The sequence below is a fragment of the Bison bison genome, unplaced genomic scaffold (genome assembly GCF_000754665.1).
Source record: "Bison bison bison isolate TAMUID 2011002044 unplaced genomic scaffold, Bison_UMD1.0 scf7180017864182, whole genome shotgun sequence".
NCBI classification, from domain to species: Eukaryota; Metazoa; Chordata; class Mammalia; order Artiodactyla; family Bovidae; genus Bison; species Bison bison.
In genome coordinates this window covers 1,452,156-1,468,479 of record NW_011494754.1, presented here as the reverse complement: position 1 = coordinate 1,468,479, position 16,324 = coordinate 1,452,156, and the positions used below count along the sequence as shown (strand labels likewise).

General features: G+C 40.6%; 1 protein-coding gene across 2 annotated transcripts in view; it reads right to left on the bottom strand.

The window, feature by feature from the left end:
• KIAA0319 (KIAA0319 ortholog) overlaps positions 1-16,324 on the bottom strand; it is a 42,049-nt gene that overhangs the window by 16,450 nt on the left and 9,275 nt on the right. For both annotated transcript variants that reach the window (XM_010843505.1, XM_010843507.1), the window contains exons 4-12: positions 15,384-15,482; positions 13,161-13,258; positions 12,134-12,221; positions 10,883-10,975; positions 9,355-9,487; positions 5,689-5,917; positions 2,439-2,562; positions 1,659-1,791; positions 379-527 (exon numbers count right to left, since the gene is read on the bottom strand). In XM_010843505.1, the coding sequence (XP_010841807.1) occupies positions 379-527; positions 1,659-1,791; positions 2,439-2,562; positions 5,689-5,917; positions 9,355-9,487; positions 10,883-10,975; positions 12,134-12,221; positions 13,161-13,258; positions 15,384-15,482 (1,146 nt within the window). The remainder of the gene's footprint in view (positions 1-378; positions 528-1,658; positions 1,792-2,438; positions 2,563-5,688; positions 5,918-9,354; positions 9,488-10,882; positions 10,976-12,133; positions 12,222-13,160; positions 13,259-15,383; positions 15,483-16,324) is intronic.

Sequence of the window (16,324 nt, the reverse complement as noted above, 5' to 3'; positions counted from 1 at the left end):
TTCTAAAGGAGATCAGTCCTGGGTGTTCACTGGAAGGAATGATGCTAAAGCTGAAGCTCCAATACTTTGGCCACCTCATGCAAAGAGTTGACTCATTGGAAAAGACCCTGATGCTGGGAGGGATTGGGGGCAAGAGGAGAAGGGGACGACAGAGGATGAGATGGCTGGATGGCATCACTGACTCGATGGACGTGAGTCTCAGTGAACTCCAGGAGCTGGTGATGGACAGGGAGGCCTGGCGTGCTGCGATTCATGGGGTTGCAAAGAGTCGGACACAACTGAGCGACTGAACTGAACTGAAGGGTCTGTGAGATTGAGAAGTAGAAGGCGCCCAGCCCCCTCCACCAGCGGATCCACCCGCCCTCTGCCCTGACTCACCCTTCTTCACGGCCACGGTGAGGGTGGTCGTGCTGCTCAATCCCTGCTGGTCTTTCACTGTTAAACGGAAGTGGTAGGTACCCACCTGAAGACCGCTTACTGTGGCTATAGCTTTGTCGAAGTTTTCCATTTCCACTGCGCTGGGGCCTCTATGAAACATGACAGTCATTAACAATGAGCTCAAGGTATGAGAGTCTGAGAATGGCAGGCATGTTGTTTGTTATAGATGGTCTTTTTTTTTTAATGGCAATAATATATACCATCTAGAGAATTCTAAGATAACTTTTTACTCGTTTAGATTCTTGAATTTTGTGTAAGAGGCACAAGCTAAATCCTATTTCAGACAAAATCTGCTGGATTCCTGGGAAGAGGATTTTGGGGTTCTTTTTTTTTTAATTGAGCTGTCAGTGAAATGATCTGTTTTTAGAAGATGGAGCCTTAGAAACCACTCCTACTTCTTTTGTTCTTTTTTATTTTGGCTGTACTGTGTGGCACGCAGGATCTTAGTTCCCTGAGCAGGGATCAAACCTGCGTCCCCTGCAGTGGAAGTGCACAGTCTCAACCCGTGGATGGCCAGGGAATTCCCTCTGCTATTTCTTCTTTAAATAAAATCTGCTGAAATCCTCAGCTGTCTTTCAGGAGAATATGGAAGAGGAGGGATCAAGCCAGGTAACTGATTTAAGAGAGGAATTACAGCAGAGTTGTGAAGACTGGGCTCTATAGTCAGGAAGACCCAGGTTGACTCCTGGAGCTTGCTCAGCCCTGTGATCTCACTTATCTCTGCAAGCCTCAGTTGCTTTACCTTTAAAATGGGAATAATAGTATTTACCTCTTAAGAACTGATCTAGTATTCCACAAGATTAAGCATGTAAAGTACAAAAAAAAGTCTCAGGATACAGGAATCCCCTTGAACTCTGCACTTCTGCGTCTATAGTCACTGCAGGTGGTTTGAGAGTATGTAGACTTGGGGGGCTCTCATGAGGACACCCCCCAGGTTCTCCTGCACCTCCTCTGTCAGGAAGCCCACCTCACCCCAAGACTGCCCTGTCCACCTGCCCTGCTGCCACCTCCCCTCCACTGTCAAGAAATGCCCATCCTGTCCATCCACGCCTGATGGAGAACTTAAACAATGGTGCCCCTCCACTTCTAGACACGAGCTTAAATCCTGACTCCTCAACAATCTCAAGTTGATTGCTTAATCTGGATCCTCCAGAGAACGGGAGTATTAGCACTGAGCCAGGGTGTGAACCCAGCTCTCAGTGACGAGATGGGCGGGCTACCTGACACGCTCCCAGCGGTAGAAGACAATGCCATGGTCATCGCTGCTCCTGCTCCCATCCAGGGTGGTGCTTTCCACTGGGAGGATCAGCTCCTTATCCGGGCCAGCCACAGCCACTGGAGGCCTGTTGTTTTCTAGAATTATAGAAATGGTGTGAAGAAGTAACATCTCTTTGCATGAAGTCTGCCATCTTCTGATTTCTGGATTTAAGCAAATTACTCATATTTGGATCAGGTGGCTACTAGAGTGTGCCCTGTCCTTTGGGAATCCTGGGGGGGATACATGCAGTCTCTTAGCTGACCCAGGAATTAAATATTCCAAGTTTAGACTGGGATGACAGATAGCAAGAAATACTGTTCTGTAATGTGTACATCTCTGGTTTCTTGAAGAGACCTCAAAAGTCATGGAATGGAACTCTAGTCAATTGCCAAAGTCTGGCCACAAGCCTTCTGCGTATCAAGCCACACATACCTACCAGCCTCTTCAAGAATGCAATTGAGCTTCGCAGCAGAGTGGGACATGGCATCAAAGCCCACAGGGTCTCTGCAGAGGGCTCTCATTTGTCCCTTGTGCTGTAGTTTAGGGACACAGTCAGGACACAATTCAGAACCACAAAAGAAAATTGGCTTTATATTAAGATTTAGCTCCTGCAGCCCCAATTTCTTGACAGTTCGAAGGCTTAAGAGAATTTCCACCAAATTTGACTGGTCTGTAGCCCAGAAGCCCAGGTGTCATTTCTGTTTTAATTTCTGGGGCTAAATTCCTTTCCTATTTCACCTACCAGGCTGGACAGTCACGGTGACCACAGCCATGGACTGTTGCTTCGAAGAATCTGTCACCATCAGCTGAAACGTATAATCTCCTTCCTTCATTGCAGACAAATGAAGGTATGGTGTCTTTACTCCCTAAGTCATAGCAAATACAAAAATGAAAAGGAAAAAATAATATTAAAGAAGCACAAGTAATCAGCATGACAGAATGAAAAACTAGTGATTTTACTAAATGTGGAGAGCCTGCTTTTAAAAAATATATACATGTCCCAGGAAAATGGGATCTAAAGTCCACAGTATATCCTCAGACACAGTTTAAAGAATATAAATTAATATAGTCTTTTTGGAAGTCAATATGGCAGCATCCATTCAAATGTTAAAAGTACACACTCTTCAACCCAGCCTTTCTACTGAGTATCTACCCTAAAGAAAAGCTCACGTGTGTAATAATGGAGACTCCCCCATGGATGCTAAGACATTGCCTATAGAAAAAAAAAAGAAAAGGGAACATTCCAGATGATCATCAAAAGAGAAACGGCCAAGCCCACCATGATACACTATGGGAGGCTAGCTGCAAAGAAAGACGTTTAAAAGAATGAAGTAGATGTATACATTAAAAAGTGGAAAGATATCAAAGACATAATATGAATCAAAGAAAACTGTGCAACAATGGCTACAGTGTGGGAGATACTATTATATGTACTTTACACACATACAAACACAAAGATTCTGGACACACAGGTTAAACTCATCACAGTAATTATCTCATATAAAGGGACTTGGTTGAGGTCAAGGGGGGTTTCTGCTTTATCAGAATTTGAGTTTTTTTAACCACAGGAAATAAATCATGATCAAAAACAATTTTTTGTTATTTTACCCCATATGTTATCATCTCTTGAATTTTTCTTTTTGTGCATGTATACTTTCTTTTTAACTTTTATTGATTATAGTTGATTTACAAAGTTTCAGGTGTCTAGCAAAGTGAATCCGTTACACATACACATATTCTTTTTCAGATTCTTCTCCATTATAGTGTATTACTATATTGATTAGAGTTCAACACCTGTGGTATTCAGCAGGTCCTTGATGTAAATTCACTTTTTAAAATGCTAGGACAACAACACTTTTCAATAAGGTTTTTTTTTTCAGTTGAGTATACAGTAGTTTACTCTTGGACTATATCCTGCCAGGCTTCTCTGTCCATGGAATTCTCCCAGCAAGAATACTGGAGTGGGTTGCCTTGCCCTCTCCAGGGGATCTTCCTGACCCAGGGATTGAACCTGGGTCTCCTACACTGCAGGCAGATTCTTTACCATCTGAGCCACCCGGGAAGCCCAATATAGTAGGTCCTTGATGTAAAATAAATTTTTAAAATGCTGGGACAACAGAACTTTTCAATAAGGCATTTTTTTTCAGTTGAGTATACAGTAGTTTAACCTTGTTGCCTCCTGGTTAATACCCCTTTGGTTATTTTTGCTCCTGTGTTGCTGGAAATTTTTCCAGTTGTTGCCTAAGCTTAAAGTTCATGGCATCCTGGAAAGGATTTTTAAATTTAAGTCCTATCATAATGTATTTACTTTCACAGATCCTACGATTATCTATAGGTAAATTTCTGTTCATGTTTTTCTTTTAGTTTTAAAGGAAAAATTTTTTTTAAATAATAGAAAATCAAGTGTGTTATCACAAGGGGAGTTGCTGAAATTAGAAATGTATTCTTTTAAGACCTTAAAAAAGGGCTTTCCCCTACTTTGACTCAATAGAGCAAAGTATTTTTTTTTCTGGAAAGCTCTTAGAGAAAGTATAATCTCCGGTACATGACTCAAAATTAACATGGTTACAGGAATGCTATGCTTACAGTTAAAAGGAAGCTTGCAGCAAATGCGAACTGAGCAGACAAATTTACTGAGAATTTTTAGTCTAAGTATAAAGAAGTCTGGTTTAAGAACTTATCTTTGTGACTGTCCCAGTTCATAAAAAGCACTACTCCTTTCAACACGGTAGTCAACCACGAGGCAGCAGCATCCTTACTGTGGCTAATCCGAGAGTGTTTCCAGCAAGTGGGCAGGTGCACAGAGCAACGAAGTTAGCCCTGCAGTCCGGCACAAGTGACCTCCTGTGGATCCAGGTCCCGCAGACATGGATGCACTGCCCCATTAGCTCTGGGCACATCATTCTCAGAAATTAAGGGAAAGAAACTTTGAAATATTTTTTTAACTGAAAAAATACAAAATAGTCCATGTTCTTGTTTGTATCCAAACTCCTCTGAATCCGAATTCTTAACCCAACAGCTGCAAACAGCATTTGCCACAACTCTCAGGTAGAGATGGACACTATACCACGTGCTCTCTAAGGGTATCCAGAGGACTCACAGCTCTTTCAAGTTCCATGCATCCAATCGGTCATTTTTAATTCATTATAATCACAAAGCTCTTCCCAGAAAGATCAAAAAAGTAAAGTAGGTCAGTCTTCATGGACTGTCTGACTTCATCACAAACACTAACAAGAAATTTATCTTGGACTGGTGAGACGGTGTTTGAAGGAGAAGAGGAAGGGTGCAATGTAAGGTACTATCTTTTTTTCCATTAAACTCTTAAATAATAACATAACTTCAAAGGTACCAAGCTGGTTAGCAACAAAAACCAACAGCTCTGGCCATCACCAAAAGAAGAATAAGTAAGCAGCTCACACACATGCATACAAATAGAGCAACATTTTATTGCTGTTTAATCTGTCTGTTATTACAGACAGATACATTAGAGATTGGAACCAATCAAAAGGTAAATACAAAGAGATCTCAACAAGAGACTGCTGGACCTAGAAACGATAACATGCAATTTCTAAAACTAGAAGGAACAAAAACACAGGAATTTTCTGATAATGAGGTTTAAACTAGATTACTTCTAATGTTTATCCTAATATGTACTAAAATGATATTTCTGGACCTCAAGATCAAGTTTTCAACATTTAAGGTCTACATTTCAACTAGGACCTGCTTAGTTGCTATTCTGGGCTTACATAGAGTGAGTGAGGGAAAGTGACATAAATTTAGAAGATTTGTGAGTTTAGCTACTCTCCTGATGGTTGTAACAGGCAACTTTATAAAACATGTTTTCCGAATTTAGCTTCCCCCTTGTACCAATATTTTAGATGGATGGATGGATGATGGACAAAAAGAAAGACAGAAAGAAAGACGGACAGAATGAGAGACAGACGAACAGACAGCTAGAGAAATAGAAGTCTGAAGGCAGGATGAGAACGCACCTGCATAGCCACCTCTTGGTTCTCACTCCCAGGCACCAGGGACCACTCATAGAGGACAATCTGGTGATCATCACTGCTCTGGTTTCCATTCAAAGTGATGGAGTTCTGGGGCAAAGTTATAGTCTGATTTGGTCCCGCATTGGCAACTGGTGGGTAGTCCACAGCGCTGTTGACTATTAGGGCTGCCGTTGTGGAGTTAGTAGCTCCGTCTGAGTCTGTAACAGTCAACCTAGTGAAAGGACAGGAGGCTATTATACTGCATGAATCTGCCAAATCTTAAGGCAAGTGGTCAGCCGAGTCTGCCTATGTTTATTTCTCAGAACAACTCAGAGCAGAAACTTGAGGATGAAGCTGAGGAAAGAAGAGACCTGATGATATATTTTTTGCTGTTTATTTACTTTATTTTTAGCTAGCAATATAGTCACACAATAGGGTTTTCTTTTATGTGGATTTCTCATGATTCTTCCAGACGCTGGATGAAGAAAACAACCCTGGCCAACACAGAAACCTCTCTCTGTTACCGGAGATTCAGAATGTATCAGTTTAAGTCCTGCCCTCAGGCCTGAACATGTAGAGGCAGAAAATCACTCACAAGTTTCAGATACAAAGCCTTTTAATTTTCTCATTCTTTCCTAGAGGACTAAGTATTAAGTGTTTTCAGGACACTCCTTGCAAAGCCATTTTAGAATTAAGCACTTTCAAATACAAATGATACTCAACCTACACAAACAACAGAGAAAGGGCTGCACTGACCCTCCTGTAGTAAACTCACTGGGGATGTGGCAACTGGATCAGTGAAATAAGGCCACTATATCTTTCTGGAATTAAGATGTTAATTCAGAGTAGTAGTGCATGTTTACCAGGTATAAACAGGACTATGAGAATGAAGCTCTGGAAAGAATACAGGACATATTTGTAGGTAAGGTACTTACAGGGGGCCCAGGTATTCTGGGCCTCTAGCCCACATATTCCATACAACCAAGATCCGAACTCCAGTTCTCACTCTGACAGGAAACCAAACACCTAAGATCCTTCCTCCACAACCAAGTTTAGTCAGAATACATTCTGAGTCCTTAAATAAATGACTCGAAAATGACCCAAGATTCTACTCTAAGAAGTCATTAGTAGAAGAAAAAGAACAAAGTAAATCAAAAGTAAATAGTAAAGACTAGAACAGAAAAGAACAAGTTAGAAAACAAGAAATAGATTAAAGCAGTTCTAGTTAGGTCCTGCTGCTGCTGCTAAGTCACTTCAGTCATCTCCAACTCTGTGCGACCCCACAGATGGCAGCCCACCAGGCTCCCCCGTCCCTGGGATTCTCCAGGCAAGAACACTGGAGTGGGTTGCCATTTCCTTCTCCAATGCATGAAAGTGAAAAGTGAAAGTGAAGTCGCTCAGTCGTGTCTGACTCTTAGCAACTCCATGGACTGCAGCCTACCAGGCTCCTCCGTCCATGGGATTTTCCAGGCAAGAGTACTGGAGTGGGGTGCCATTGCCTTCTCCATTAGTTAGGTTCTATGAAAAGATAAATAAAATTAACAAACCCCTTAATTAAAGTAATCGAGAGAAAAAGAGAACATAAATCACCAATACTGGAAATGAAAAAGGGGTTATCATCACAGATCCTACAGACTTGAAAGGATAATATGAAGATATTATGAACAACTTAATTTCAAAAAATATGATGATTTAGTAGGAATGCACAAACTTGTTGAAAAATACAATTTACTAAAAACTGACACAAGAAAAAACAGATGCACATCATTATTAAACAACTGTATTCCAATATAAAACTTAAAAAAAGAAAAAGTAAAAAACAGAAAATCTAAATAGCATTACATCTATTAAAGAAATCAAATTTATTATCAAAACTTTCCCAAAAAGAAAATTCCAGGTCCAGACGATCTTACTGATTAATTCTATCAAACATTCAAGAAAAAAATGCCACCAGTTATTCATAAATAATTCAGAAAATAAAGGAGATGAACTTGTTTTATTTGGCCAGTATAATCCTCACACCAAACCTTAACAAAGACAAACATAGAGGGAGAGAAAGACAGAAACCAAATCTTTCATGAGGACAGACATAAAAATATTTATAAAAATATTATCAACTTGAAGCCCATTTTATATAAAAAGAATATCATGATAAAATAGGGCTTACTCCATGAATGTAAGGTTGACTTAACATTCAAAAATCTCACACAGTATATAAAACTAACTCAAAATAGATCACAGATTTAATATAAAATCCAGAAATACAAAAACTTAAAGAAAGAAACCAGGATCTTTGCAATTTGAGGAATAAACAACAGCTACCTAGACAGAACACAAAAAGCATGAAACATAAAAGAAAAAACTGATAAATTAGACAATCAAACTTTAAAACTTTTGCCCTTTAAAAGGTACCATTAAGAGAACAAAACTTCATATACTGGGAGGAAATATCTATAACATATATAAAATAAAGAACTTGTTTCAGAATGTATAAAAATTTTACAACTAAATAAGACAAACAATGTAATTTTTAAAATAGGAAAAAGATCTGAATGGAGCTTCACAAAAGAAGTTACATGAATGGCCAATAAACACCTACAATATGCTTAATATCATTAGTTATCAGGAAAACGCAAATTAAAACCATGAGATATCACCATCCATCAAAGTAGATAAAATTAAAAAGAATGATTACATCAAGTGTTGGTAAGGATGTGGAGGTTGAAAATTTAATATACTATGAGTGGGAATGTAAAATAATAATATACCCACTTTGGGAAAGAGCTTGGAAATTTCTTAAAACGTTGAACAAACTCAACACAGGACCTAATTCTTCCATTGGGGGGTATTTACCCCCAGAGAAATGAAAATATATGTCCACAAAAGACCTGTATGCAAATGTCCATGGCAGCTTTATTTATAATAGCTCAAAGCTAAAAACCCCAGAGCCCATATAGATGAAAGGATAAGTAAACTGTGCTATATCCGTACACTGGAATAGTACTCAGCAATTAAATAGAATATGCTATTGATAGAGACAACAGCATGGATGAATATCAAAATCATTTGCTGAGTGAAAGAAACTAAGAAAAAAGGAGCACATACTGTACAATTCCACTTATATGAAATTCTAGAAAGTTTGGGATAATTTAAAGTGGCAGAAAGCAAGCCAGTGGTTGCCCAGAGACAGGGATGGAGGGAGGAAGGGATTGCCAAGGGGCATGAGAAAATTCTGGGGATGATGGAAATGTTTATTATCTTGACTCTGACAATGGTGCAACAGTTATATACATATGTCAAAACTCATCAAACTTTATATCTTAAATATGTGCAGTTTATTATACTTCAGCTATACCTTAAAAAGCTATAAAAAGATAAATAGATAAATCACATAACTCTGCCTCACACTGACTCAGAAGATAGAAACTTTCTTTCACGTTTCTTAACACAGCAAAAATAGGTGCCACCCCATACTGTTACTGACAACCAAATCCAAAGGCTTCCCATGCATAGACACTTGTAGTTTATATTACTGATCAGAGTACAAAGTGGTTGCCAACCAAAACCCCCGACAAAACCAAATCTGCCCTGTTTCCTGATGAAAATGAAAAGATGCATCAATTTAAGGAAAGAGTCAAATGATCAGTGCTGGAAACTGAGCCCACTTGCCTGAAAGTATAGTTTCCAGGAACAAGGTTAGACAGATGTAAGACGGCGGAATCAGCTGAGGTCTTCTCTTCTCGGAAGGGCCCATTAACTTCTTCCCAGTGATAACTCACGATTTTAGTATCATCTGTACTTTCTAGAAAGATTGAAAATAAATGAAAACTAGAATTAAATACAAGGATATTAAAACATCAATTTCATGATTAATATCATTGAGTGTTTAAATTTGTATTTATTTGAAATTATTTAATTGCAAAGATTTCAATGGCCATACATTATGTGTTAAAGGGAAGATTTCTTCTTCTCCCTAAATTATCATCATGATTTTTCTCCTGGATTTCCACCAGATTTGAGTCAGGGTGCTTCCACTCAGTTGTGAATTTAAATGGCACAGTGACAGGCACTATTGATTTTTTTTTTAAACTCACTTTAACTACAGCACATGATATCTTACTGATAATTTAAGTAAGTATCTGACTGACAGATTCATAAAGAATTGAGAGGTGCTTCTATATAATTACAAAACACCTTTTACCACCCTAATCATTAAGTGTAAATCCAGAGACAGACTGTACCCTACATGAAAACCTCCCACCTCTACTTCAAAAGACAGTAAACAAAATGTACTGTGCAGAATAACAGTAATTTAGACCTAGAAGGGAGCCAGTTTCATCTCATTCATTTAAGGAAAGAAACTTCCATGTGACAGATTAATAATCCTCAACAGTTTCCTGTAACCAAGCTACACTAAATTAGAGGAATCAAGACATAATGCATCCTCTCATAAATATTTTCATTTAAAATGTGCTTTATTTTCGTTGCTAAGGGGGCAATAGAGACATTTATATTGGAAGAGATGCAAAAGACTGTGTCAGTGTGATATGTATATATTTCCGTATCTGTGCAGACTTGCAAAAAGGAGCAGCTCTAGTGACTGACAGGTACTCTTCTCTAGGAACCAAGGCAAGTATTCTTCACTCACTGGATTTGGTATTAGCTTTGTGATTTGACAGACATAAATGCAAATACCAGTGACACTGATACGGCTGAACATATTTTGAATATAGTGTCAAACACAGGATATGTTTTCATCTACTCTCATTTGCCTGGACCCACGAAGTTACACTGGGTCCCTTTCTACATACACTAATTGAAGGAATGAACTCTGAATTAAATGAACAAAACTCTACCTGCCCTCACTAAAGACACCCCTTCTACCATTTGTTAAAAGTGACTTTCCAAAGGCTCATCACATAGACTGCATCGAAAGGAGAGTCTTTCCTAATTGCTTTAATTCCGATGCAATAGCTAGGCCCTAAAGGACTTTTCTCATAGACAAATGAGACATAACTGAAGGGAAATTCAGCCAAGGCAGAGAAGTTGTGCTAAAGGAGCTGAAGGACTTGAATATACAGACAGATGCCCATCTATTGATGAGTTAGCCCGTAAGTCCTCTCAGCTTCAGCAGAGAGCTCCCATTACATCTCATGGTTCGTGGGGCAAAACCCTTGACACGAGGCAGGGTACCCACGGCTGCCATCGATGAGAGCCGACACCAATGGCAGGGAGAGCTCCTGTCTCTCGGGAGAAGCGATTGCTGTGGGAGGCAGGTTGACTCTTCCAGCTGCGAGACAGAAAAAAATGACGCGGATTGAGTCATGTTGTATTCTGTATACACCACCACCGAAATAAACCATCTAACTTTCAAACACACTGGTCATCAATATCCTGTCCAGACAGTGCTTATCCTACAGGCCTTGAGTGTGCAGAGTGCTTGTTAATGTTTTGGGATGTTTCTATACATTTTAGGAGCATGTCTGTGGGTTTAGATTTTTGTACAAAAACCCCAGGCTCAATGAACATGTGTAATAACAACCAAGGGGCTGGTGACAGAGTTTGAGCAGCAACTGCAGAAGAGGAGCCCTGGAGTATGGTTCCAGCTCCTATGATTAACTGGATCTCCAATCTTTGACCGAAGGCTCCCTCATCACCCCTGAGGTAGAGGCTGGAGCGGGGGTTGGCACCCAGTTGGTCCACTGCCCTTATGTCCAGTGGAGGGGATGGAGGAGGTTCAAGACCACACCACGCTCCACGCACAGAGCCAGAGCCGTGCCCACCCTGACAAAGGGCCACTGTTTCTAACTCACACAAGTGCACTGACCCATGGGCTAGTGGTAGCCTGAAAGGACCGGGGGGCTTGAAAGCCCATGGCATGCATTTTCCTTGATCCCTGAAGGTGCTCAGTTAAATGTATTTGAAAAGCTTTCACCTAAGGTCAAGCTGAGTCACAGGGAACCAAGGTAGAAGAGTGTCAGATGGAGGAGGCTAAGGCACAGACAATTTGCCACTGACCTGAGGCTTCCCTGGTGGCTCAGATGGTAAAGAATCTGCCTGCAGTGCAGGAGACCCAGGTTCAATCCCTGGGTGGGGAAGATCCCCTGGAGATGGGAATAGAAACCCACTCCAGTATTCTTGCCTGGAGAATCCCATGGACAGAGGAGCCTGGCCGGCTACAGTCCATGGGGTCACAAAGAGTCAGACAAGACTTAGAAACTCACACTTAAGAAGAGAAAGCAATAACCTTGCAACCCTGCACAGCAGTGTCAAGTGAGTACTAAGAACTATACTAAGAAAGCAGAAAGGGAAAAAAAAAACCCATGTCATCTTTGCATGGTCTCTACAATGGTGTTCAATGCAAAACTAAATAATATATTACCGCGTAGTTCAGGCACCAAAAGGCAAGGGAGACCTATACCACAGGTTCTCTTCCAGCCAAGCTTACCTGGCTTCACGGTGACATTTACAAATCCCTCTCCAAAGGCATTTTCACCAGAAACTGCTACTTTGAAGGTATAACGTCCTACTGACAACTGCAAGATAAAGAAAAGTTACACCAGCAAACGTGCAAACAACAGGATGCGTCCACTGCCTAGAAGATCCTTAAATATTCCAGAAGCTGTTCTCCTGAAGTCAGCACAGAGCAGGGGCTTGGGACCTAGGGACACACTGCCATGTCTGAAGCCTGTAGTCTAGAACACTGACGATCAGCTGGGAAGGACTTCAGCTTCATTACAGATGTCCACAGGCCTTACGGAGGCATTCGTGAAATGGACCAGCCAAGGGCGGCCATTCGCAAAGTTGCATGTATGGGAATCCTGCATTTTTACCAAGTAGATCTGGTGGGTCAGCTGTCCCAGGTCCAGATGCCAGTCTTTGAGAAACAGCGCTCAGTGACAAGGGGATGGTGATGCTAACTTGAGTTGCACCAGGAGCTGTGCGGTCTCAGAAATGAAGACAACATAATCGTCTATGGCCATCTAAAACGGGGACATGTTTCCTCCTGTGATGGCTTACATCTTGGAGCAATATTTGGTAGTCAAACCATTTGTGAACTGGAATGAATTTTTGGCAATCCTAGAAATGTGCCTAAGAATCAGAGATGACTCTGACACTGCAAAAGGGGCAAGGGTTGGAACACAGGCTTTAACCTCACTACAGAGACCCATGTCAGCCTTCTTCCCCAGACTGATATGCCAAGTAAGTCAAACGAAGAAAAAGTTCCTGAAAGCCCCTTTATTCACATCTGCCTGTCTACCTACACACTTGAAATATAATTCATTAATGTGTGTGCTCAGTTGCTCAGTCACGTCCAACTCTCTGTGGCCCCAGGACTGTAGCCCACCAGGCTCCTCTGTCCACGGCTCTCTTTTTAATCTTAATCATAACAGAGACTCTGGGTTCAACAGCTAAGAAAGTGACACTGAATTTTTAGGTACGCTGTCAATTAAAACCAGTCACCAGTTACTTACTTGAGAGACATTAAGAGCCTGCGTGTGTCTCTGTTTTATTTCTCCTTGGTAGTCTTCAGGGTGGCTTATTAAACTCCATTCATAGCTGTAAGTTGTTTCTGAGAGCCAAAGAGAAGAATGAGTAGTTATAAATTCTTAGAGGTCACTATAATTTGGGCAGAGGAAAGAAATTGAGAGTCGTCAATCTATTAGCAGAAATTAATTTAGGTATGTTGAACCCAACTTTCAATTATCATCCAAGTAAGGAATAATAAGGTTTATGTATCTTTTGAATGTAAAATTTATTTTTTATTATAAGAACACATAACTTATAAAAATTGAGAAAATGTAGAGAGTTTTTTTTTTTTTTAAGGGCCCTAATTTCATTGTTTGCACTTGATGACTTTCCTTCCCGACTGCTACACCTGACTATATAATATAAATTTTAACATAATATAATCCACTGTGCTATAGATTTTTTCTCCTTTATTTTTCTCCTTTTAATAAAAAGCAAAAACAAAACAAAACAAAACAAAAATAAATAAAAAGCAAGAAGATTTTAATTCATCTGTTGTAGGGGTTTATATAAGGACGTAAGAACAGATTAAACCTCTATATGTTAAGACGAACCTATCTTCTACTTTGTGATACTAGTCATTAAGGCATGAGATACTTCAGCTGAAAGGGATAAATTACAAACGCCAAGTATCATCATTTATGCCTAAATTTTGATCCATGTGTGACAGGGAGAAACGAATAAAGGAACTAACCTGAATGAGAAATATTCAAACACCAGAGGAATGAATATATTTTGAGAAAGAATGTATTTGACAGGTCACAAGTTCAAACGTTTGCTGAACAGCAGAGTGCTGGACCAGCAGAAGAAAGAGCATTTTAAACAACGTGTTTTTGAACAGCTGTTGTCACTACAGTGTCTGCAAACAAATCTTTGTGCACATGTGACCTCCCTCACCTGACAGGAGAATCATTCCAGGTTCTGTGGGCTGTGCGTGCTAAGTCGCTTCAGTCCTGTCCGACTCTATGGACTGTAGCCTGCCAGGCTCCTCTATCCATGGGATTCTTCAGGCAAGAACACTGGAATGGGGTGCCATTCCCTTCTCCAGGAGATCTTCCTAACTCAGGGATCAAACCTGTGTCTCTTATGGCTCCTGAACTGGTAGGCGGGTTCTTAACCATTAGCGCCACCTGGGAAGCCCTCTTATTACAAGTCAAAAGCAAGCATATGGAAACCTCTCCTGTTCTAAGATTATCACTCTGTTTTACATTATTGGAAATGTAGGACTTGGGACTTCACTGGTGATCTAGTAATTAAGAATCTGCCTCGCAATGCTGGGGACGCGGGTTCGATCCCTGGTCAGCAAACTAAGGTCCCACGTGCCGCAGAGAAACTAAGCCCAAGCACTACAACGACTGAGCCTGCGCATTCTGGAGTCCATGAGTAATAGCTAAAGAGTTCATGCACCCCAACAAAGATCCTGTGTACTGACACTAAGACCCAGTGCAGCCAAATAAATAGATAAGTATTTTTTAAAAGACATAATTCTCGACTTAAAAAAAAAAGAAAATGTGTGACTTTTTATTCTGAGGAATATACTGGATTTAATTCCTATCCTCTTACTCCGTTTTAAACTATTTCAACAAACTTTAAAGCTTATGATCATCAAGGCCTCAAGAGTGACATATCCAGGTTGTGAAAAGGAATCCAAGTGTAAAAACCCAGTAAAGACTCCTTAAGGACACACCAGCAAATGGGCCCCCTACTGGTCCCAGTGCGTTAGTCGCTTAGTCGTCTCCGACTCTGCGACCCGTGGACTGTAGCCTGTCAGACTTCTCTGTCCATGGAATTCTCCAGGCAAGAATACTGGAGTAGGTAGCCATTCCCTTCTCCAGGGGATCTTCCAGACCCAGGGATGGAACCTGGGTCTCCTGCATAGTAGGCAGATTTTTTTTTTTTTTATCTTCTGAGCCACCAGGGAAGCCCATTGTCCCAGAAAGAGAGAAAAGTGAAGTCTCTCAGTCGTGTCCGACTCTTTGTAACCCTATGGACTGTAGCCTGCCAGGCTCCTCCATCAGTGGGATTTTCCAGGCAAGAATACTGGAGTGGGTTGCCATTTCCTTCTCCAGGGGATATTCCTGACCCAGGTATTGAACCCGGCTCTCTCCACACTACGGTCTGAGTCACCAGGGAAGCCCACTGGTCCCAGAGGAAAGTCAAACTCTCACCTGCAGGTGGCGCTGGCACAACAGAAGCCTTCAGTTCAACTTCATCTGCTGGGGAAGTTATGACTATGTTCTCGCCAGCAGACACCATGAGTTGTTTCACTGAAAGTTAATTAGAAAAAGTACATTTCATCATATACTCTAATGATGCTATAATAGATTTTTTTAGTATCCATGAAATAAAATAACATACTTCTGTAATAGTTCTTCATCTGACTTTATCAAAGATACTTTTTTCCCCCTCTGACTAGTAACTGAACTGTACCCCATATTAGGCTACAGGGTAGATTTCATCCATTTAAAACTGTCTATGTGAGTAGGCACTGTGGGGAAAATAATGCTTCAGGTTGACTTAGCCAAGGTGTCAGTGACAAGAGTTGTGTGAAACAGGTGGGATACTGCAGATCAGGGCTATTTTTTCCTCTTGCTACCAGCTTTGTTTGACTCTCTAGTAGGTGTTATTTTTAGTCATAAAAAGATGGAGTGTAATCATAAGTGTTTCTGAATCATTATTCATACACCACTCAGTTCTTCTGATAGTAACCTCATGGACTGCTGCAATGGCCTTGCTCTTGGAACATTTCCAGGAGAAAATAAATCCAGGCAACCTCAGTGGTAAAAAGGCTATTTTAACTCAAGCAGTAGGCACATCCACTCTCACTAAATCAGCATTCAGAACAATGGTTCCTTGCTCTATAGCCAAGATTACATTGATACATTCAATTGACTGGACTCAACAGGACATCAGCCTCACTTGTAAAACGCAATTGAGATACGTCAAGATATCACATAGAGAAAAGAAAAGATTAAAAAAAAATAGCTGAGTGCTTTCTAGAGATCCCAGCTACTTGGAGGTGTTAGAGAGACACGTGGCTCATTTAAATCCACTTTTCTCCTCCTGGTTTGTATTCAGTCCCTTGAGTGCCTTCCTAGACCAGCTATAG